General features: G+C 32.3%; 3 protein-coding genes across 7 annotated transcripts; 1 reads left to right on the top strand and 2 right to left on the bottom strand.

Annotated features, from left to right (window-relative positions):
* Positions 1-53: 53 nt before the first annotated feature.
* On the bottom strand, positions 54-6492 carry LOC114396753 (probable 28S rRNA (cytosine(4447)-C(5))-methyltransferase). Of its 2 annotated transcripts, XM_028358896.1 has the most exons (17): positions 6142-6492; positions 5864-6048; positions 5430-5493; positions 5205-5338; positions 4947-5030; positions 4776-4850; positions 4563-4634; positions 4412-4485; positions 4057-4109; positions 3500-3609; positions 2012-2080; positions 1832-1906; positions 1516-1608; positions 1340-1419; positions 1147-1246; positions 524-807; positions 54-376 (listed from the first exon to the last, which is right to left on the bottom strand). In XM_028358896.1, the coding sequence occupies exons 1-17, from the start codon at positions 6371-6373 to the stop codon at positions 310-312; spliced, it is 1851 nt and encodes a 616-aa protein (XP_028214697.1). In that variant the 5' UTR covers positions 6374-6492; the 3' UTR covers positions 54-309. The 2 variants fall into 2 exon arrangements, with proteins under 2 accessions (XP_028214697.1, XP_028214696.1); XM_028358895.1 differs by having other exon boundaries at positions 1340-1608.
* Positions 6493-10817: 4325 nt separating this feature from the next.
* Positions 10818-14844, bottom strand: LOC114394404 (coiled-coil domain-containing protein 22 homolog). 4 transcript variants are annotated; one of them, XM_028355974.1, is made up of 7 exons: positions 14715-14844; positions 13450-13879; positions 12978-13168; positions 12560-12706; positions 11609-11833; positions 11182-11347; positions 10818-11097 (listed from the first exon to the last, which is right to left on the bottom strand). In XM_028355974.1, the coding sequence occupies exons 2-7, from the start codon at positions 13681-13683 to the stop codon at positions 11086-11088; spliced, it is 975 nt and encodes a 324-aa protein (XP_028211775.1). In that variant the 5' UTR covers positions 13684-13879; positions 14715-14844; the 3' UTR covers positions 10818-11085. The 4 variants fall into 4 exon arrangements, with proteins under 4 accessions (XP_028211775.1, XP_028211772.1, XP_028211774.1 ...); XM_028355971.1 differs by having other exon boundaries at positions 10818-11347; XM_028355973.1 differs by having other exon boundaries at positions 10818-11347; positions 13450-13778; positions 14715-14833.
* Positions 14845-19922: 5078 nt separating this feature from the next.
* LOC114394927 (ABC transporter G family member 26-like) lies at positions 19923-24239 on the top strand. Its single transcript, XM_028356611.1, has 9 exons — positions 19923-20170; positions 20733-21022; positions 21336-21491; positions 21599-21782; positions 21904-22182; positions 22264-22548; positions 22616-22900; positions 22983-23090; positions 23904-24239. Exons 1-9 carry the CDS (start codon positions 19976-19978, stop codon positions 24168-24170), a joined length of 2049 nt encoding a protein of 682 aa, XP_028212412.1. The 5' UTR covers positions 19923-19975; the 3' UTR covers positions 24171-24239.
* Positions 24240-24413: the final 174 nt, after the last annotated feature.

Here is a 24413-nt window from a genome sequence, read left to right as displayed (position 1 = left end):
TAATGGAAAGAAGGATAACTAACATGCAGGACAATAGAGATAAAGATTGAAGATAATGATAAGAAAATAAACTCCAATTAATTGATGCCACGAAAAAGGAATATTTTTTCTTTCTGATATACACCTTTGCAGATGGAAGTTAAAATATACCTCTTAAAAACAAAACAAAAATGTGCCCTAGATTAGGGCATGCAACTGATTCCAGGGTACACTCCCATAACAGGCAAACACCCCAGTACTTCCATCTTCGAGTCGAGTCGAGTCTGTTCTGTGCTAAAACTGCCTCTCATGTATTGCCACTGGCTTTGATCATTTTTTCTTCTGTCGTTTGCTACCTTTTCTGTTTTTTTCTCTTAAAGCATTTCTTTTCTCCTCCCTGCAGGAATCACAAATTCCTTAGATTTTCATTGGAAGGTTTATTATTCCCATAAGCTGCTATAAATTTATAGACAAGATTATATTCTCTAAAAGTGTTATTAGTAGGGGCCCAAGGTTTATATCAAACACGGAGAAGACATCTAACCTGGCTTTTGAAATCTCTTCCTTAGATGGAAATAGCCTTTTATTCCTCTTTTTGGGTTCAGATTCAGAAGATTCTTTGCCCTTTTCTTTTAGACCATTACTTGGTTTCGAGGGGAATTTTCTTTTCTTCCCGTTTTTGGATTCGGATTCAGAAGATACATTGCCATTTTCTTTTATGCCATAACTTGATTTCTCCTTTTCCTCCACGAACGTGGTAGTGTCTTCTTCCTTCTCGGCTGTCTCTGATGATTTTGCCCCAGGTTTTGAGCTGCTCATTTTTTTCAACTGCAATATTAGAGTATAAAAACCATGAATTTGTTTTGAGCCCATATGAATAACAGTACTTTCAGCTTCAGTCACTTCTATGATTAACTACGGCAGTAAAAAATGTTGAACTTTTCCAGCTAAGAGGTTGGATACTAAAAATAATTGAGACGATTTATATTTTATATATATTGCACTCCCGTGAGTAAAATTAAACTCAAACCACAAGTTAACAAAGAAAATTTGATAAGGTTCAAATCAATAAGATAAAAATGTAAATTGGTTATACTTAAGACTTTGTATTCCAACAATCTTGCTTTAATTAATCAAAATTCCATTCATCAAACTAAGAATACATACCTTTGCCACAAAAAAACCATCCATATTCTGTACGTGAGGATAGAAACGCCTTGTCTTTTCTAAAGAAGGGTGAAAACGTTGTTCCCTAAACCTTGTAAATCTGATGGAAAGAAAATGTCATAATATAATGATATACATAACTTCTAATCAAAACCAGCCTTATCAGGGGAGAAAACAGGAATAAAATCATTACCCTGGACGCCCAAAATCAAGTCCACAAGGAACCAGTTTAACATCCCGCTTTTTGAGTGCATAGTCAATAACTGCTTCATTCTGAAGAATATTTAATGAAAGAAAATTTAGAAACATATGACAAATAAAAAAGCAAAAAGAGCATATCAACTTAATAGATTCAACTGAAAAACGAACCTCGGCAACCATAATTGAGCATGTAGAATAAACAATATATCCCCCAGATTTTGAATTAGCATCCACCATGTCAATTGCTGCAAGAATGAGCTCCTATAGAAAAAAAAAAAAAAGGAAAAAACCTATTAGTAAGGTTTAAGATATGATTTTACCAATAAAAAGGAAATTTCATAGTGAAAGAACAGTTTTTTTGCCATCATTTTATCTCAGAGAACAAACTACAGAAGATCAAAATAAGATGCATATTTCATTGCTCACACACCCAACCTAATTTTGCTAATCTTCTTAAACAAAAACTTCAACAAAGTTTAATTACCTTTTGTAGATGCGCACATTTCTGTATATCTTCCAGACTTTTAGAGGTTTTAACTGACTCATCTTTGGATATAACCTGCGTGCAGAAAGTCCTTCAGTCCCTCTCTAGGTTCTTCAAGGAAAACAGAGACAAGAAATCTCCCTAAAATTAAACTCCCTAATACTATTCACAATTTCTTACCCCAGTTCCACTGCAAGGAGCATCCAATAATACTCTATCAACAACATTGACACCTAAAACCTTCGGAAGCTGAAATAGAACAATATAGTCATTAAGCAAATGTTAGCATTTACCACACACAATATCATTATACGACCTACAAAATATAGGACTGACAAATGGAGTGACATGTGAAAATCTGAAGTTGAACTAAAATGCTCATGTACATTTACCAAGGAAAACATACAAAATTAATAAATGAAATGGACAAAATCAGCAACAACTCTTGTAGCAAAAAGGACAGAAGATGATTTTCTAGGGGTTCAGTCTATACGTTCACAGTATCCTATTATAACTAGTTTAAACATTATTTAAATATTAAAGGATATATTGGAATACAAAGCTGCAATTGAAGAACAAATTTCACTGTTGTTGGTTAGTTCAGAAACTTGCAAGACTTAGTTGGTGATGCCTTGTCAGAATCTGAAATAGAAAATCCGGTTTCTGCTAGTGCAAATATTGATTCCTTGGAAGAATTGATGAGAAAGCATAGAAAATCATGAAAATCTTTCATCAACACAACCTGTATATGGGGTTGTAGGTGGTGGCCTCCATTCACAAAAGGATGAAGCTACACTTCATGAGGAAACTATAGATGTGCATGATAAGGAGGACAAAGATATTGAGAGATATAAAAGGGATCTGGAGGAATCTCTGAATAAATTGGAGCATGTGAAGGAGGAAAGAAAGAGGTTTTTTGGAAAAGCAAATACCATTATCCAAATATGTGGTGATGTTGAAAATCAGACTAAAAGAATTGAGGACTTGCAACTTGCAAGGGAATCATAATCAGGAGGAGCAGAAATCAGCTTGTGTTAAAGAGAAGTTAAATTATGCACTCAGGAAAGGGGTGTCATTGGTGCAACAAGACAGTCTACAACAAATCATTGAAGAGATGATTGTTGAGATGGAGCACTTGAAATCTGAGATCAACAATGAGGAAACCACTCTTGCAGAGCATGAACAGAAGTTGAGACAGTTTTCAACCCACCCAGATAGGTTAGAAGCTCTTCAATCTGAGATTTTGAATAAGTTAAGTGAAATTGAGGTTGGAGGTGAAGGTCATCTAAGTGATGCAGTGAAGTTGGATTGTTGGAATGGGTTGGGAGATTATGCTCTGATCTACAAATGACTAACAATTTGCCAATAATATAATTGTTCATATAATGGCCTACAGTCTTAGATACAGTCCCAGATTCTTTCAGTTACGTTTTTTCTTGTCACAAAGCATTTCATAATATCGAGGGAAGCAGTCTTTCTTTACCTTCAACACAAATAGGGCAACCAAATAACCAAACAATTAGTCAAACCTAACAAATTATGCAGAACAACTGAGAAGCCAGATGGATAGTCAAATCAAAAACAAAATCAAATCACAATAAAATCTAATAGCAGTAAAGACATTAAAGATTTTTTTCTGTAGATTTAATACAGGCAAAAGATGCTAACCTCCTTTCCATCATAGTTACACACTACAGTATTAGATACACCCATGCGATGCAAATTTCCAGTCAATGACTTGAGCCTTGGTACCTTCATTTCATTTGCAAATATTATTCCTGCCATAAAAAAAAATTGCATGACTGGATTACCGGAACATGAATTTACAAACCAAAAACGTGAAGCAAAATTGAGATCCAACATATGAAGAACAATTCTTTCAATGACTTAAATTCCTAGATCCAACTGACTGTAAGAATACCAAAATAAAAAAAGAGCAGGGAAAAATACAGACATAACAAATCAAGGAAGTAACACCTGATAATGCTTTTTTCTAGTGTCACGGTTTGATTAAAAAGTTCCATGTAGATGCTGAACGTTCACTTTTGCACTTTATGTGCACAACTATAGCATGATTTTTCATGCAGAAAAAATACCTAAACTCATGTAAAGTTTATCTAAGAATGAAAAACAAAGTTTACAATCCAAAATAAAGTAAACTGTTTGGCTCCTCTTTCTAAAAACATAGTTTGAAATGCATGGGAAACTAAAAACATAAAACACACCAGTATTCTTCATTAGAGCAGCAATGTAAGTTGTTTTACCACCAGGTGCAGCTCTGCAAATAGCATAAACTTCTTCAGGAAAACAGAAGCTTTGCAAAAAAGACACGTGTTCTATATTGCTACTCAAACCAATAAGTCTTAGAATATGTAGCAAACTATTGCATAAGATATGATAAGTAAAATTTTAAGGAACTGTAAATTGCCATATGCACACTGCAAACATTAGCTGAGAATTTGATGTGAAACCCATGTGATAGGCTCAATCACACTGGGAACAGATAGAAGTTCTCTCTAACATTTGCATACAAAAGTCATTTTAATAAGCCATAGTCCATAGACAACGATTTATACTTACGCCATATCAATGACACGTTCCTTCTCTTGAGGAGCCAAAGCCATAACAGGCAGAAAAGAGCTTGCACTTTGCAGCTACAAACAGTTAAAGAACTAGTTGTAAGTGCATCATACAATATTAAATGAAATGCAATAGTAAAAAGCCCGCCTACCATGTAGAAACCAGCCATATACTCCGGAGTGGCACCAATAGGCACTTGAGAATCATACACAACAAGTCCAACCTAAGAATAAAAAAAAAATCATCCAGGTTTCTTATTAGATTGTTGCTAGTATTCATGATAACAACTACACAACAACAAAAAGTCTATATAACAACAAAGAAATAAAAGGACAAAAGAAAAATTAAGACATGAATCCTTTACCTTTGACCACTTGCTTAAAGGATCCAAATTTACTCCCCTATTTATCAAAACATCCGCCAAATCCCGTCTGCGTGTCTGAGTGAATGCAGAAGAAAAATTTATACTCAGTGCGGAACATGAATAAATTCATACTAACTTATTAACCCAAAATGACAGAAAAGGACATGCAACCTTCAATGTATTAGTCCTTAGACACATAGGGCGTGGCTTTTCAAAGGCTTCAATCAGTTCCATGAGTTCAACAACTGGAAACATCTGAGACAACAAGATACAAAGTATTCATGCAAACCCTCATTACACAATAATGAAACACAAATCCCTTTCCATGTCCTGCCATAGCAAGGTAAAAAAAATGGACACATAGGGCAATAGCAATTGGGAAGAAATTGAAGTTCAAAATGTTAGCAGTAATAATATAATCATACCAACCTCCACTAGAGCACCAATTAGAAACTCATTGTAGCCATAGTACGTACATAAATCTTTCTTAAGCTGTTCAACATACTCCTTTCTTGTTGACCCATCTTGCCTCAAAGCCTTAAAATTTGAAAGAACACGAACAACTAGAGAAACACATTTAGAACAATTACAACAACTTCTACAGAATAGCTCAAAGAACGTTTATGACAACAGTCAATAGTAGAGCAAACATACTCTCTTTGATTCTCCTCTGGAGATTGGAAAGATCAGGTGGGCGGAGAGCCTCATCCTCAAGCTCCTAAAAGTAAAAAAAAAAAAAAAACATTTTAACATACATTCCAACAACCAATAAAATGTGTTTTTAGCTTATTGGTTCTCCTATGTTGCTCTTTCAAAATTCAAACACTCCCATACTTACAACAACCAATTAAAAAAAACACATTTTAACAACATTTAAAAAAAAAAACACATTTTTAGCTTATTGATTCTCCTCTGTTACTCTTCCAAAATTCAAGCACTCCTACACTTGCAATTAGCTTATTTTGCATTCAAAATAGATTGAGGGAAAAAAAATCGTTCTAAAAACACTCTCCAAAAATTTAAGAAAATTCAAACATGTCATAAAGGTCACAAAGAAAAATGCAAAAAATAGTTTTAAAAAGTGAAACCTCTTTGGTAGGCAATCTGAACTCATCAGACTCTTGGTTGATGTTGAGCTGCATTTCGGCATCCGCATCCTCTTCCTCTCTCGCCTTCTCTTCATCAATAGCTCTCGACTTCTTTTCAATGTCATCGTCATCCGAATCGGAATCCGAACCTGACTCCAAACCTGACTCCGAACCTGAGGCTTTCTCTGCAAAATAACAGCACAAGCATCAGAGTACAATCGCAACACAAAACTCGAACGAGAGCATACACTAAACGCGTGCATGCGAACGACAAGCACCTTCGTCGTCATCGCTTCCTTGGAGGAAATCGTCGGCTAAAGGATCGTCACCGACAGAAGAGAGCTCCGACGCGGAATCGGAGTTGTCGCCTAGTTCGAGTTGCTCCGGTTGCAGTTGCTGCGGCGGCGTGTCTTCTTCGGATTCGGAGCTGGAATCGTGCTTGGGTTGGATCTTCTTAGGGTTCTTAGGAGATTTGCTTGGCTTAGAAGGTTTCTTCCTTGCGGGAGCCATTGGAGGAAAGTGAAGAAGTGGTGTAGTGTGGTTTGCGAGCAGTGTTTTATTCTTTCTTTTCGGACAAAAATATTCGGCTAGGGTTTAGGGTTTACAGGGAAGAAACGCCGCGACGTCGTTTTATGCTTTGCAAAGGATAGTAGGTTACAACATTAAATGAGACCGAAGGTTGGGCCGTTGGGTCGTTGGGCCGTACTTCCTTACATGTTGTTCAACAATAAATTAGAAAAAGCAAGTTAACATGATTTTAGATTAAAACAAATTATGTTTAGTTTCATTTTGAGAATAAATTTTGTGTCCAAAATTATGAGTTGAAAAAAATTGATTTTGGAGTTTTTGATTTTTTAATTATAAAAGCAAGTTAAGAATAAAACTCAATTTAAAATATTTTATTTAATGCAAAAGCTATATAAAGTTGTTGATTTAACCTAAAATTATTGTTCCATGTATAATCAAACACATAAAAATTATCTAAAATCAAGTTAAGGGGTGTTTCAACATGGTTTTAGAATATTTAATGTGAAATCAAACATGCATTAAATATTTTTTGGGCTAAATAACATTTGTATACTAAATTTTACTGCTAACTTGCTTTATAATAAAAATATATGACCATAAATTATATCACTTTCAAATTAATTTTAAATATCCTTTTCTAAACACATACAAATCTTTCTTCGTGTAAAAGTATTTACTCTCTTATCCATTTATCTTCTTCAACCTCTCTTTATCTCTTTTCAAATTTGGGTATAATTTATATTTCTTTATGATATAAGTATTTGTTCTTACATTTTATATATTGATCGTTATTTATTTTAATTATATGATTTGAATTATTTTTTACATTTTTATGATAATTAAATTATAATTATGATATTTAGATATTAAAATTGGATTGTGCACTAAATTATTCCTTTCGAGTTGAAATATAAAAAAAAAATCTAACTACAATAAACTAAAATATAAGATAATTTTAACTAATTTTTTCCTATTTTTTTGGTATAAAAGAAAAGAAGTTTTCCCTATTTAACAATGTTATTTCCAGAGTACATTCACTTAATTAAAGTTTTACTTCAAGCAACCTTCTCTTTTTTTGGAAAATAAATTCATTTTTTATTCCATCAAAATTAAATAATGTTAACGTATTTTTTTTTAATTAGCATGAATCAATTTTTCACCAGTACTACTTCAACAAAGTTTACAAAGTTTATATTGATTCCTTACTCAAATATTTAATATAATTACACACTTAAAACTCAAATTTAAATTCCCTAGTTAAGCTGAAATAATTCAAACTCACCCACTACTCTTTTAAATGTTTCTTTCAATAGTTCAAAGAAGTTGTAACTTTAACAAATATATAAGGTAAAAGAATAGGAAAAAAAATCAATTAATAGTATCTCGACATGTACCATCAATTTAGTCCCCAAAAAGAAAAACAAATGTCTATATATTAGCCACTTAAGCATCCTAAATGTGACACGTGAACATGTTGGTTAACGTTAAGTAATTGGTGTTAGCATAAGAATTAGAACAACTAGTAATGTATTTTCATGAACATTTTCATCAATTTTCTTATTTCAAGGACTAGAAAAACTGACCCTGAAAGATCAAAATGATAATTTACTCGAAAAATTTGTTTTATTATTTGAATGAAGAAAATGCTTCTATATTAAATAATTTTTATCCTTTTAATGATCAAGATCCTCTCATTTTTATTTTCTCTTTTCAGCTACAAATTTACATACATAGGAACAAAATAACGAATAAGGACTCGATAGAGAAGTTTATTTTAGATTGAAGCATCACATTCACACTTTAACACAATCAGATGCTTACAAAAATGACTGATCTCAAACACAAACTCTTAGAACATGAAAAACATGTCCTATTCTATGGCACTCTATATCTCACACATATATGTATTATTAATAAAAGGAATAAGAATTCATAATTAATTAAAAAATTTGAAACACATTTAAATAAAAATATTTCAAAAGGGTAAAAGGCTCGCATTTACTTTTCTATCATCATAATAAAAATTGTCCAAATAAATAATAAAAATATATCGACTCAAAATAAGATCATCCAAAACTCCAAAAAATGAACTAAAAACTTAGCACGTGAAACAAAATGATAATAACTACATGTCCAAAACTTCATATAATTGATACAAAAACTCATGCCTCAAAGTCACATTCTATTATAACATTGGGTTCAACATCCTCTAGCACGAGGTTCTTCATAGTCATCCACTTAACTATCTATTCCCACGAACACAAGGTTTGATATCATCACAGGATCCAAACACAAACAACACATAAAGAGTGAGTTATCGCATTCCTAACTAATAGAGGGAAACAAGACAACACGTAGATATATACATATGATATAAATGAAATACAACTTACTTTAACATATCTCACGTCATTCTATGACTTATTGTGTAACATTACATTTCAACACTATACATCTCACATTTTCACATCACTCACGTACTCAATGATTAAAACACAATATCACTCAACCAATCAATATTGATCAATACATAAGCGTTATGCAACAAATATACTAAGACTGAATCTTATATGCAATGAGGTACCATGTCAATGAAAAACCTCATCGGACACCTAGGAGTACATAACAAGACAGACCACACACTGGTAAGTTAGGTTACTCTCACTAGCTAAAATCATAGGGAGACCAGTCAGAGTCACTCTGCTTTGTGAGAATGCTCCAATCATATGGGATCAGCATAGGCTTCAAGGAACATTCAAACCGAATGTATTTACCCCCAAGGCCTACACTCCGAAAAATCTGTCAGGACTTCTCCCTCCTAATTAAGGTCCAACCCAAAAAATATTTTAGCACGTAGGCTTTATCTATGAACTGTACAAAACACACAACTCCTCAATTGTTCTCAAAATAAATTTAACTCGTCGTGTCTTAAAGTGATTAAACTCGTCGGGTTCTCATAGTAGATCATATCACAATATTCGCCGTCCTTAAAAGGTCTTACAGTCGTGTGATTGTATGGTTCATAGCTCACAACATCTCAATACACATGTATCTTACAATTCAACACATACTCAATTTATAATTTACACACAGTTTCAATCATAATTTCATGATCCCAATATAATAATTTATTATGCTAATCTAGTAAATTTTGTTCAAAACACAAATGAATTATACAAAAGTACTTCTCACAGCATAGGGAGTAAAACCCCTCAAACAATTTCACATAATCATATTAAAATCAATGGAATAAAAAACCTAGGTTCAAAAACATAAAAAATACCAAGAGCACTCAATTTTATCAACCAATTCACATCATGACATCAATTGGTCTGTTAAACACAACAATATTGTAATTATAATTGTAAAGGAAGAGTTATAATTCAATAAAAACCCATAATAGACCCTAATTTAATCCTCTAAGGAACTCTACACATGTTCATTGTAACCCTAATTGCGATAAATTCATCTCTTACCTCCAAGTGGGCTCATGTGTATAGTCCGACAGTGATATCTCTAAAGGTTTCCTACAATTCCTCAAACTTTTCCTTTGATTGTTTTACTAGGATTTCCAAGCGTTAGAAAGAAGAAGGGATTGGAGCTTTCATTTAATTGTCTTCGTGCAAGGAACGTTTCTCTCTCCATGGACATTATTTTGCGAATCCCAACAGTGGAGATGTGTGAAAATGAGTTCCGAACCTAGTGTTCAAATTTCACGACGATCTAACGGTTAATGAGTTCGAGATCATAATTTTACTAGGACAAATTTAAGTATATGCGGAAAAAAGAAAAATTTTGGAAGAGAAAAAGGGAAAACAGACTTGATTTGAGAGGAAGAAAGAGCATATTGAAGTATAGTAAATGTAAAACTTGACATAATATTAGGATACTCTCTGCCTATTATTTACTCTATTATTATTTTATAAAAAAAATTCTATTTTAGTTCCTATCAAATAAATAAATAAAACATCATTTTTATTTTCTAAGAACATATATTTGTTTTGTTTACCTTAAACCATTATTTTAATTAATAAAACTCTTTCTTCTTATTTATTTAATTACAACAACATCATTATTTTCCTAAAACTCTATTTATTTTTAAATAATTTTTTTAATTTATTTTACGAAAAATAAGGCATTACATCCTCAATCACCACATAGAAAAACACTTCATTACTGGTTAGATCGCTTGCAATATCATTACCATCATCATTGCCTTTGCCGTCTCATACACGCTCACCATTCTCTTCACTCTTATTGGTGACCACTCTGACATCCCAACTTGTCCATTGAAAGATGCTAAAAGCTTCCAAAAGTGAAGGAGGTCTGGATATCAAAGAGGCCATAAATACCAAAGTTGCTTTGTCAGGGAATTTAGGTCAGAACCTCATGCAAGTTAGAATAAAAGTGGAGCACAAGTACTATCAAACGATGGACAAAACAAGTATGAATACTCCCCTCAATCATTTAAACAATAAGAAACAAATAAATAATGTGTTCCTATATGGAACTTTGCAACACAAAAACATGAAGAATGGTAATTGACTGTTAGAAATGGTGGTACCCAATGACTTGTTGAAATAATGTCACATGTCCTGTAACTGTTTGTCGAGGTATTCATTTTCCCAAATACCAATCTCAAGATCAGCTTAGATTGATAACATCTAAGCTTCTGGAAGTTGGGGTTGCCAGTTTCAAATGAGTTCCTGAAATTAACTTAACTGCAAATGTTATTCAGGCTATTCTTTTTCTCTAATAATGGCATCAAGATTAGCTTTTAGTTCGCTCACATCTAAGCTTCTGGAAGCCGTGGCTGCCAGTTTTGTTTCATATTCAGCTACTTCTCTTCTAATTCTATCAGTTGCCAGAATTTTCTCAGATATTTGTTCAAAACCTTTGTGGATGCTAACCAGGAGCCTATAAACATGCAGCCCTGTTGGGTCTTTCTTTGCTTCCCTGTAAGGATAAGAAATGGAAAACAAATTGCACATTACTTACCTTTGGTGAAAAACAAAATCAACCATGACATAAAATAAAAGAATCCATAGCTAGATTAGATTCCTAATGATATTCAGCTCAGGGTGCTTCATTGTCTCCATCTCTATGTTTAGTTTCCCAAGTATCTTTCAATTTTCATTCTTCTTTCTTGTGTGTGCATAATCATTAGTAGTATTTTTGTGGGCATGTGGATGTGCTGGAAATAATAACACTTCATACCTAAAGACAATTTCATCTGCGACAGCATATGTTCGATGCAAGCTTTCCTGGATTGAATTACTCTCCAGTTGAACCACCCTTGTATCTTTTAAGATCCGCTCAATGTCAGCGTCTTGTTTCCGACTATTTTTTGTAATCTCCTTTATCCGGTCAGTATAGGATTTCCTGGATGCTACTTTCTGCTTCTTTTCAATATCTGCAGAAAGTTTCAAATGTTCCTCCTCCCTAGAGAGAGAGAGAAAGAGAGAGAGAGAGAGGAGGGAACTTCCAAATCAAGAAGGCATGCACATTTTGCTAGTAAATGTGATTATGTAATATGTGGGGACATCTACTAAAAGTCATCCACAGTTAAGATGAAATTGGTTGAAAATTTGATGCACTCAGTATATTACGTAAATCTAGAGTAGTTGTGCTTCAATTACAAATTAAAAATGCAACACACAAATTGACAAATTCTTTAAACAAAAGAAATGAAGCTTGCTGCACTAGTGCCATTGACCTGTTTGTATGTGTTTCTTGACTCTTTCTAGGAAGCAGAGTCACACATGTACAGTTTATGAGAGGTCAGCTTATTTATTACAAAATTTAGCCCGTTGACCTTAATACATAAAAAACTAGAAGAGAACTTCTAATAAGTTTTCATATCTATCACTCATGGGAAAAAAGGATATAGAAATCAGCTATCTTCATTTAAGCACACTTGAAGGGAATCAAGAAGGATGGTATATGCAAAAGCAGTGTACCATGAACCACCAATTCCAAAAAAAACTAGAAAACATGTTATTCAATGATAGTCTACACTCTCCAGAAAGGGTTCACAAAGATGTAGTAAACAGAGGCTCATCTCAACCTATTGTTTAACTTTGCATTTTCAACCTGTCTTTGCTTACGTTTCTTAAAAATTTTGTTTCAAATGGCAAAACTAATGTAAAATGAACTTTGGATATGTACCTCTTCATAATTTCAGATAAAATGAACTGCTCTTCCTGCTGCGCTTCTCTCAACTTTTGAAGCATTTCTAGTGCATCTGGATTGTTTGAATAAAGAGACTCCTCGAGACTTCTCTTTCTCTCCTCCAAGGGTTTTCTTACAGTGTCCCTGGGACACATTGAAATACAGTGAAGTTAACAATCATTCCACTGCCCACTCTCTCTTACAAGAAAGAAAAGAACATTATGTTGTGCTCAAGAAATACTAGTTTGATCTTACAAAAGTGTTACACACACCTCCTTATTGGAAAGGTCAAATTTGAAAATTGAACTATTCTACGTTGTGCATATACTGACCCAGAATTGTAGATAACAGTATAACAGATGTCATGATCAAATAAATAATCTATGCTAAATATCATTTAAACAATTCCACCTACCACTCTGATTCCAAAGTCAATAGGTAATTCCTTTTAGCTTGTACTTGTTCATTCAACTGGTCAATGTAGAAGTCAATCGAATGTTGGTTATTAAATGCCATTTCAGCTGTTTCATTCATCAACTCCAACTCTCGTTCAAGATGCGCTAGTTCTGAAGTCCTTACAGATACTTCATCAACAAGTTTTTTCTCCTGAATTTGAAATTTATCAGTTTCAAATCTTATCTAGTCCAGCATCAAGCCTAAAGAAAAAAAACACATAAACCATATACTTCAATTTTGCATATGTAATAGTCATAAGACAAAATACAACCTTTTATACACATTTAATTCAACAATACTTCTTTGTTATACACATTTTACAGTTGGACATATTAGATAAAGAAATAAGAAAGAACTGAATAAAATCATATTTTCTTGACAAGATATCAGCTTAGGATAAGAATATTATGAGATATTTGTAGGAAACATACTTTTTGTTTCAAGACTGTCAAAGGTTCATCCCCAATATGAAAAGGGTTCTCTTCATTTCCAAATGAACCTCCTCCAGCATCAACCAGCCCTTCAGGTGGTTCCTTCTCATTTAATACACAATCAAATTCATCCTTGATAAAACCTTCCATCCTAGAGCTGGACTCGTCTTTGTTGGCCTGATTGATGGAGACATCATCCTTGGTACCCTCTATTTCACGTGTCTGGGGCTCCATTATGAGATCATTTAATGTGCTTTCAAGTTTCAACTATATAATAATCACCAAGCACACCTTCATCATCTTCCTTTTCAGTTGAGTCCTAGAAAGAGCTTCATAAGTTACCTTCTCTTAGTTTGTTTCTAGCAAACATTCACACGACTCTGAAATCCTTCAGATGGATGCAAGAAAAGCCACAAGCAGAAGATATAGTCTGTTTTTTAAGTATAAATACAGAACCAACAAACACAAGAACCATGATCAGAAGAAAAGCAAGCAAAGACACCAATGAGTAGACTAACAAGTAACAACAACCATCACAGCAAACAAAAGCATATTGCCATGAAAAAGATCATAAATCTCCTGTACCAAAAAGAAAGAAGGCAAAGACAGAAGTGCTGCTACAAATATGCAAGTGATATATTAAATCATAACAACCGACAAAAAAAAAAAAAAGGGAAGCCTCAGTTTTGCAAATATACATAAGATAGTTAAAGTTGGATGGCATCATTAAAAATCATGCTTCTGCAACCTATTGTGCGTACTTTAGTTCACGCCCAGAAATAACAAAACAAGCTAACTTTTTATTGTAAGTTTGCAACCCCACATTCCTTAATTTTATCAGAAATGCAAATTCACCAAAAGGTGCATACATGTCAATTGTCAAGAATAACAATTAACTAACTTCAACTTGCAATAAAGTCATAAAAAAAGATAACAATATCATCATGCCCAAAGTTTGATTTCAATCTACAGCTAAAATACTGGACTAGATTGTTCAGAAAACCAAAATTAAAAAAAAAAATAGGGAAAAAAAGAAGAAAAACTGATATGAAGATTTGGTCACTGTTGAATGATCTGAGATACTCACTCACTATTCCATTATGTTGCAACGATTATACACAGACTGAACACCACATATCAGAATACCATTTACAAATAGAAAATTTAATTAAGAAAAAACAAAAAACAAAAAAAACTCGTTTGCCATGCATCCAAACACCGACCCATAAGGGGTAAAACGCAAAATTTGAGCATTGTGACTGTACCTGGTGGAATCTGATATCTTGGGGACCCAAGTTCGCAACCACGAAGGTGATTTCGGAAGTAAGGAAAGTCCGGAACGACGCCGTATGGTGGATGAAAAAGTTTGATGGATGATGTACTCGAGAGTGTAGAATCTTGAGTCTTGACTCTATTGGTCTGGCCTAAACGATGTCGTATCGCTAAGCAATATTTGATGCATGGAATGTTTTGAAATTTTTTAAGAAAATAATTAGAATTAGTAAAATGTCAATCCAATATAATATAGTATTGTTTATAACAATTTTATTGGGCCAAATGGAATAGGATTGTTTAGCCCCCATTTTTAGTTGGAATTAATTAGACAAAGTCTTATAATAATTATTTTTAAAAATACGTCTTAAAGAAATATTTTAAAAATATCATAAATAATTTTTAATTACTTGAAAGAATAGAAAAATTATACAGTCAAAATGGAAAATTTCTGTCTTTTAAAAAAGTGATATAAAATTATTTTATACTTCAAAAAATTATTATTTATTTATTTTAAGAAAATATTTTTTTATTTTAAAACTTTTATGGCATGTAACATGATAAGAATAGAATAGGATAAAAAAAATTATAAGCTTTAATCATATTTATTGTTTGGTGTGCATTAGGATAACCAACCATATAATGATATCATATTAAATAAATCATGTTTAGATGAAAAAATTATTGGTGGTTATATCTTTACTAAGCAATGGATGTCCTTACTCTTAACCTTGTTTTAGTATGATTCAAGATATTAAGAGTGTGTTGGTTTTCCATTTTGGCTAAACTTTTGTTGAGATTGCATATAATGGTGTACCCTGCAAATTGTTAGGATTATGAAATATGGGTGATAACTAATAAATATGCTAAGTATTTCAATGATATATGTTCATGAAAATTATAAATGAACAAGCATTCTAATAAGTTCAGGACAAGCTCAAAAAGGATGTCTTAGACAAGTTGTCCAGAGTAAAACCTCAAAAGAACTGTGTGAAGTTCATCTGTAAGATGAAGATTAGTTCTTTCCTTTGAGTACTCAACTTTGGCACAATGTAAGACATCAATAAAGGCCTTACTGAGAAGAGTCATCAAAAGCTACAAGAGCTTCCAACATCTAGAATAAAATTGCTCAAAGTCACTATTAGGATGATGAAGAAAATGGCTTTGAGAATGTGAACTTCATAATAAAGATTTGAAAAGAAAATCAGGATCAAGACTAGAGAGATTTTGAGATACTTCATTAGAAGGATCCATCAATCAATATCACAACAATACCTATATATTTACTCTACAAACCAACATCATGTCTCTCATATGCAGTCACAAGAAAAATAATTGACCCATTAGAGGAATGAGTTTGATAACTTTCATCTTCCATATGCAATCACACACATTGAGGGTTCATCGGAAGATGGTTGCTAATAGCACTTCAAGATGCATCAAGTTGAAAGCCGAGACTTGTCCTCAAGAAGATCAAATGTAGTACGTCATTATGTAGATTGAAGAGACTTTGTAAAGTTTGGTCTAAGGACAAAACACTGACACACCAACAATTGTAACCTTCACTTGATAACTATTGAAACATACTACTTCAAAATGCTTTGTGTTGTGAATACGTGTTACGTATAATGAAGATATTTCACCTCCATATCTATATCATGTTATCTTCATCAAAAGGAACCTAGATCAGAACAGGCCCTTTCTAAGCAGCATCAAAATTATTTTGATGTTGCTTCATAATGTTCATCAGAAGTGTTGCTCATAATAGAAACTTTAGAACAATTTTGCATAACTATCAAGTCTGGACAAGTGTCATTATTTCAAACTTGCTCAACAAATGTCAATGTTGTGGGCCTCCACTTCAACGACTATCTTGTGATGTTTAAGAAGACTGAAGGGACCTTTGTGAAGATTGTTGAAGCTATCTAGAGAGAGAAAACTTGAGTTGCATCATTGTGTGAGAAATTTGTCATTCCTACTTCAATACCTCTTAATGAGAGAGAGACCCACTTATGCATTTGTGTTTTGATCTATAAAATTTCATAGATAAAGGTGAGATTTGATTATTTCCTTAGAGGAAATCTCTTGTATTAAGGACAATATGTATCTATGTAGTGATACACACAACTTTGGTGTCAAAGTCCAATAAGTGACTAGCAAGCTGAAAAATCCAGTGTGTTATTAGTCTAGCTGTTGGTTAGGATTGAAGTCTAATGGATTGTTGGCAAATTGGAAAAAATCCAGTGATTGACTTGTCTAGCAAGTAGGTGGTTGTGTTAGTAAAAAATTTCATCTTAGAGGATAAGGATTGAACGTAACTCAAGGTTGGGGTGTATTAGTATAAAAATCTTTTGCATCTTATTCTCCCTTTTTTTCTCTTTATTGTGTTGATTTTATATTTACATCACACAAATGTTTTTAAACTACAAAGTTTGACCACTCTGGTTTAAAAGGAATCAACACCAAAGCCCATATATTCACTTAAACCTTTGAAATTAAACAATCATTTTGAAACCTAGTTTGAGCGGTAAAATCATCTTTTCCATTAACTGCTGAACTTTCATTCCAAGCTCAAAACAATTATTCATTTCTAAATAAATATTTTCTGAACTAACCTCAGAATCTACATATCTTCATAAAAATGATTCTAATTTTGGGAAAACACAATTTAATTTTCCATTCTGGTGTTACTTTTGTCATTTCAATTATAACCTTTTTAAGTCCTTTGCTACTTACTGATAAACCCTGCCAAAGAGCCCAAATCTATGCCCGATTGAGCAATGCCTTAGGGAGATCGAGAAGCAGTACAAAAAATTCCACATATCATCTCTGACTATTCCCCCATAAACAGCATAACCATAATTAAAGACCAATAATAGAAGCATCACAATTACAATCCATCCTTACGGGGGTGGATTCCAAATTTCCAATGGATAAATTGATAAGAATAAGATACAGATTGATATTGGCTGTAAAATTAGCCTTTTATATTAAGTATGACAATAATTGGTCTTTTTTGTTATACGATGATGCGATGATGGTCAATACAGTAGTCGACGCATATTAAGATTTAGAAGTAGCTTGCGGTGGTATACTTTCTTTGTTTGAGTGTACTATAGAAATTACCCATTCAAAATGGTAATGGGTTTTATACGTTGAGGTTATTGGAAATGGGTTTTTTGGTAGAAAGAAACTGTGTTTGTTAGGCAATTATTATTAAGTGAAATTATCAAGTCTGTGGCTCAAATTTTAGGGTGCATGTTGGATTGAAATTTTTTAAGATTATTTTGGTATAAAAAAATCATGCGAATTTTAAAAGGTAATCTAAAAATATTATAATTTATCAGATTTTTTCTAATATTTTATGATTAAGATTTTATACTTAAACTTTAACTGATTTTTATATTATCAAAATTTAAAAAGATTTGAAAAGACTTTACTAATTTATAAAAATTCTGAAAGGATTTTATGATTTTTTTTAAAAAAAATTAATATTACAAGAATTAATGCAAAAGATAATAACAAAATGATAAGATTTATAAAGCTAGGAGACCAAATGTGCGAATTAAATTATGAGGGAACTAAAATTGAAATTAAAGTAAAACTGGGAGACCAAAAGTATAATTTTACCTAAAAAAAATAAAGTCTTTACAAGGAACCACTCTGATGTTGACACGTGACATTGACATGTGACAATCACACGTGACAGTCAACGTTTGAGGTTAACGGTTAACGTCTAAATGGGGCTTCAAGGACCAATTTTACAAGGATTTATAAAACTGAGGGACCAAATTTGTGAATTAAATTATAGGGGGACCAAATCCAAAATTGGAGATAAACTGGGGGACCAAAAATGCAATTTTTCTTAGTTTTTATGTCCGTACTCAATGGATATTCATACTTACATTCATGACTTTATTAATGGATAAAGTTATAAATCAATAAAAAATTTAATTAAAGCAATTATCACAGATAAATTAAAATTTATTTTTAAATTAAAAAAATATAACATTAAAACTATCCACACATAATATTAAAAACAAACAAACATATAATATTGATTCATTCAAACTCAAGTCATAAATAAACAATACTACAAAAATAATCATCACATAGTAATTCTTAAAGTTAATATTCTAATTGCTTAATAAAAAGTATAATTAAAATTAGACATCATGTGGTGATGATACTCTCTAAGACATGTAAAAAAAGAATATGTTAAAACTAATTAGCTTATAATTATGCATTATATATTAAAAAAACACAAATGGATATCATATTTGACATTATTATTATAATCAAGTTCTCCATATTTTTACAAGTGTTTATTTTTCAAGTCTATATATTGCTTTGGTCCACTAATACCAATAAAAATTAGAACATGATAAAAAGATTAAGGATTAGACTATGAAAATAATAATTACAACTACCAGCAGAATAAATAAAATAATGTAATTTTCATTAAATTAAAAAAATACAATTATTTTTTCACAAAAAATTATATACATAATATGTATTATTTACTTAATTATATATCTTATATATATATATATATATATGAGATAAGAGGAGGTGGATACTTTAATACTTATACTCATACTTATACCTATGTATAATTGCAGATAAATACTTATCCTCATATCCATATAGTTTTTCTACTTCCAAGAATTTTTTTGCCCATACAATCTAGAAATATTTTCCCATCCCTATCTAAATGCATGTGAAATTATTAGCAAGTCGTTGAAAGTTTTAGGAGAATTTTTTTTTTTGTTTGGTGTATATTCCTTTAAATGTTGTCTGAGAGAAAGATTCAAGATAGAATTTCCGTTAAAGGCTCAATGATTGCAATCACATTCTTTTCTCTTCATTTTTTTGTGGAAGAATTGTTTTATGAAAAGCAAACCAATGAGTGACATATATCTAATGGAATGCGGGAATATCGATGGAAGTGAATGTTTTACATGTTCAGATTCTTCTCAAACCAAATTTTATTCATTTTCTTGACATGTTTTTATGCACATCATAATCGTTGAAAATATACCGAAAACAATTGATAATGGTTAAAGGGTATGTATGTGAGGACAGAGCACAGCAACAACTTGTCATGAAAAGTGTGTGTCACACCAACCAAACTTTTGCCTCTATATATAAGCTTGATATTGGTTTGATACAGTTGACTACTTGAGTCAACACATCAAAGTTTCGTTGCTAGACTTTGCCTGAAACTAGCTCTTATTGACTTACTTCCTTCACCATGGAAATTGGGAAAGAGGATGAGATTGTGGACATGTCAATGTCACCCCCATTAGTTGGTTCCACTAACAATGACACTTGTCACAACAAAGACATCATGTCTCAGGCATATCTTCAAAATAAGTACTCAGAGATTGACATAAAAATTGAAGGTTCCAATATGGAACAAAATCGCCCCCTCCCCATATTTCTCAAGGTACTAGGGAGTAATGGCTTTAAGCTGTAGGAGAAAAATGTTACATTATATTTTTAAATTGATTCTTTAATGCATAAATAGTATATGTACTTACAGTCAATAAATATTTTATATATTGTTATTCAATCATATATATTATATATGTTAAGATTTTTTTTGTTAATTTTTATAATAATTACCTAAAAAATCATGCATATCATTATTTTTTATTAGTTGACATGGTAAAAACATTTACACTAAGTGCATAAAAATTAAATTGCTCTTAAATACAATATCATTGGTTTATTATCTAAACAGGTAACTTTTAAAGTAATGTGTTAAAAGTTAAAAAGTGTTAAAAAGTAAGTGATGTGTTAAAAAGTGTGGTAAAGAGAGTGTGATGATACTTGCATTCCTTTCCTATAGTTGTGTGTGTGCATTTCTTTGTTGCATATGGACCAAAATCAGAGTCAAATAACAACTAACAAGTATCATTACATTTTTTTTGGTAAGCCAACAAGAATCATAACTATACTATTTTGATTTTGTTAAATAATTCACTTCATTTCTCATTGATGTGCAGTTTGAAAATGTGGAGTATAAGGTGAGAAATAGAAAAGCAGGCTCTAGTAACCTTGTGAAAACAATGGTGTCAAAGGTATCCACACAACTCACTGTGGAAGAAGATAGATATAAGAAAATTTTGAAGGGCATCACAGGAAGCATAGGCCCCGGTGAAATTCTTGCTCTGATGGGTCCTTCTGGCAGTGGGAAGACAACCTTGTTGAGAGTCATAGGAGGAAGAATAGTTGACAATGTAAAGGGAAAAGTAACATACAATGATGTTCGTTTTACTCCAGCTGTCAAGAGGAGGTTAAGTGGTTAACATAATCATTTGTGTTAAATGGATTCCCTGCATTCACACATTCATGTATTCTTGAATTGAAACCATTAGACAAAGATACAACGGTTCTCATTTCACATTCATATTTTATGTAGAATTTTTTTAGATAAAGTATGAGTAATTTGATCTTCATTTAATGGTTCTGATTATCTAAATGCATGAATTCAGGAGCTCCCTAACTGTAGGGAATCTCAATCCATGTTACTTCAAGTACTTGATCCTTTTATAGAACATGAATGTGTGCTAATACTTTTCATTTTCTTTTTTTACCCTACCTGCTAGGATTGGATTTGTGACACAAGAGGATGTGCTTTACCCACAATTAACTGTTGAAGAAACTTTAGTCTTCTCTGCACTCTTGAGGCTGCCAACCAATATGAGCAAGCAGCAAAAATATGCAAAAGTGAATACAACTATCAAGGAGCTAGGCCTTGAAAGGTGTGTTTTGAACCACATTTCATATGTGCATGTGAGAATTAAACATAAGTTACTTCAAATGAAAGGCATAAAAATGTTTCTCCAAATAATGTCTTGCATAACCATAGATGCCGCCACACAAAAATAGTTGGAGGATATCTCAAAGGCATATCAGGAGGAGAAAGGAAGAGAACCTGCATAGGCTATGAAATTCTTGTTGATCCTTCACTGTTGCTACTTGATGAACCAACTTCTGGCCTTGATTCCACCGCAGCAAACAAACTCCTTCTCACACTTCAAGGACTTGCTAAGGTATTTATTTATAACTAAATTTAATCATGTTCTATTTTGATAAATTGCTCAACTGTAGAACACTAGAACCTAAATGCATAAACATGTATGTTGAGGGTTGTAACATTGGATTTACTTGTAGGCTGGAAGGACTATAATTACAACAATACATCAGCCATCCAGCAGAATCTTTCATATGTTCGACAAACTTCTTCTAATATCAGAAGGCTATCCTGTTTACTATGGAAAGGCTAAGGACACAATGGAGTACTTTTCATCCTTGAGATTCACCCCACAAATTCCAATGAATCCTGCAGAGTTCTTGCTTGACTTGGCAACTGGACAAGTGAATGACATAAGTGTTCCAACTGATATCTTGCAAGATCAAGAATCTTCTGACCCTTCAAAAGTTGTTATTGAAGTAGGATTTTCCTTAGACCTTTATATTTATGTACATGCTCAATCTCTTAGCTTATTATTAACTGTTTCATTATTATGTTAGTATCTACAACTCAAATACAAAACTCTACTGGAACCAAAAGAAAAAGAAGAGAACCATAGAGGAGCAAACACACCAAAACATCTTCAACAAGCCATTCAGGTTAAGAAGGAGTGGACATTGAGTTGGTTGGACCAATTTGATATTCTTTCCAGGAGAACATTCAAAATACGATGCAAGGACTATTTTGATAAGCTAAGACTAGTTCAAGCACTTGGTATTGCACTTTTGTTAGGGCTCCTTTGGTGGAAATCTTCAACCAACACTGAAGCTCAACTCAGAGATCAGGTTATTTCCATGCTATTAGTTTTCTAATGTTACAAGATTGAGCTTCTAATCACTATCTTTGTTGCAGGTTGGTTTGGCTTTCTACATCTGTATATTCTGGACATCTTCAAGTATTTTTGGAGCAGTCTATGTCTTTCCATTTGAGAAGTACTACTTGATAAAAGAAAGGAAAGCTGACATGTATAGACTAAGTGTATACTATGCATGTAGCACTATATGTGACATGGTGGCACATGTTTTGTATCCTACATTTTTCATGGTCATCTTGTACTTCATGGCTGGCTTTAAGAGGACTGTTGCTTGCTTCTTCCTGACACTATTCAGTATTCTGTTAATTGCCATAACAAGTCAAGTAAGTCATGTCAATACTCAAAATGAATGAGTTAGTGGCTTATTAATTATTCATTTGTTAACATTTATAATTTTGTTACCAGGGGGCAGGAGAACTATTTGGAGCTGCAATTATGAGTGTTCAAAGAGCAGGGACAGCTGCTTCTTTAATACTAATGTTATTCCTTCTCACAGGTGGCTACTATGTCCAGGTATATACAATTGTTTTAGTGTAAAAGCTTTTCTCACAATATTTAGCACAAATAACTTCTTTTTATTTTAACTAATTAATTATGTTTCCCTATTTCTTATTTTATTAATTATTTTTTTATGGCTAAATTACTCTTTTAATTTCTCTATTTTTTTAATTTGTTTAACTTGACATCACTATTACTAAAATTTTAAATTTGATCCTCTAATTACCAAAATATATTTCATTTGATCCTTTCGGTCTATTTTTTCTTTAACCACATTAACCTAATTAACAATGATATGTCCATTTTTCATTGGATTAGGCTAATGTCATTTAGCAACAAAATAAGCGGAAAAGACTACATTATATATATATTTTGATAATTAGAGGATCACATTTAACATTTTAATAATAAAAGGATTAAATTGAATAAAAAAAAAGCATTAAAAGAGTAATTTATACCTTTTCTATTCAGTAAACAATATTTAGACTATAAGTATTGTAAAGTTGATTGTATTTTAAGAAAAGTTAGTCACACATTTTTCAAAACATGAAATTCACGAGAGACTCACTAAATGACATGAGTCTTATTTTTTTATTAACTTCGAGTGAATTTCAATTAATAATAAAAAGTATATTAAAAAAGATGTGTTAGCATTATTAGCTTTTTTTCGTATGGATTGCAGATAATTTATTATTCATTCCTTATCTAAATCTTTATAATTTAAACACAAGTTACTAGCTAGTTTGTAGAATGATGGATGATGGGTTGTATATATATCAATGTTGTAGTCTCATTTGGGTAAGACATTCACTCATTTCCATTGTGCAGCACATACCAAAGTTCATGAAGTGGTTGAAGTATTTGTCCTTCATGTACTATGGCTTCAGGCTTCTTCTAAAAGTGCAGTATTCAGGTGACCAATTATATGATTGTGAAAGCAAGGGAGGGTGCAGGACCCTGCAGAGTTCACCTACATTTGGCATTGTAAACTTGAAAGGTGGATTAAAAGAAGTGTGGATTCTGCTAGCTATGGCCTTAGTCTTTCGATTGTTAGCTTACTTGTGCCTTCGTAGAAGAATTGATCATTCCAACTAATCTATAATGGAATTCATTGCTTTAGATCTAAGTAATTTACTACAGTAGGATTTGAGAGAAGAAATAATAACCATATATATATATATGTGCAGGGTAGTTACTCAATAATTGTTGTTGATGAAAACTAGGCAGTTAGAAACAAATACTAAATTCACTCTTTTCTTAGCCAAATCACTGAAATAAATTTCATTTTTCATTCTATTCCTATTGTGATTTGATTTCTTGATTTTAGCCATTAGTAGT

This window comes from Glycine soja, chromosome 18 (genome assembly GCF_004193775.1).
Source record: "Glycine soja cultivar W05 chromosome 18, ASM419377v2, whole genome shotgun sequence".
In the NCBI taxonomy this organism is placed as follows: domain Eukaryota; kingdom Viridiplantae; phylum Streptophyta; class Magnoliopsida; order Fabales; family Fabaceae; genus Glycine; species Glycine soja.
The sequence above is the reverse complement of the archived record's forward strand: the minus strand, read 5'-3'. Positions and strand labels throughout refer to the sequence as shown.

What these genes read in the sequence shown, in the direction of transcription:
- LOC114394404 (XM_028355971.1), bottom strand. Translation starts at nt 13,683, where the DNA reads ATGGAGCCCCAGACACGTGAAATAGAGGGTACCAAGGATGATGTCTCC. An exon ending in TTGACTTTGGAATCAGAGTG is followed by an intron (nt 12,707 to 12,977) that starts GTAGGTGGAATT and finishes AATGTGTCCCAG; the next exon opens with GGACACTGTAAGAAAACCCT. An exon ending in TTATCTGAAATTATGAAGAG is followed by an intron (nt 11,834 to 12,559) that starts GTACATATCCAA and finishes CTCTCTCTCTAG; the next exon opens with GGAGGAGGAACATTTGAAAC.
- LOC114396753 (XM_028358895.1), bottom strand. Translation starts at nt 6,373, where the DNA reads ATGGCTCCCGCAAGGAAGAAACCTTCTAAGCCAAGCAAATCTCCTAAG. An exon ending in TAAGGACTAATACATTGAAG is followed by an intron (nt 4,851 to 4,946) that starts GTTGCATGTCCT and finishes GCATTCACTCAG; the next exon opens with ACACGCAGACGGGATTTGGC. An exon ending in TGCTCTAATGAAGAATACTG is followed by an intron (nt 3,610 to 4,056) that starts GTGTGTTTTATG and finishes TTTTTATGGCAG; the next exon opens with GAATAATATTTGCAAATGAA.
- LOC114394927 (XM_028356611.1), top strand. Translation starts at nt 19,976, where the DNA reads ATGGAAATTGGGAAAGAGGATGAGATTGTGGACATGTCAATGTCACCC. An exon ending in CACTTCAAGGACTTGCTAAG is followed by an intron (nt 21,783 to 21,903) that starts GTATTTATTTAT and finishes ATTTACTTGTAG; the next exon opens with GCTGGAAGGACTATAATTAC. An exon ending in CTTCAAAAGTTGTTATTGAA is followed by an intron (nt 22,183 to 22,263) that starts GTAGGATTTTCC and finishes TTATTATGTTAG; the next exon opens with TATCTACAACTCAAATACAA.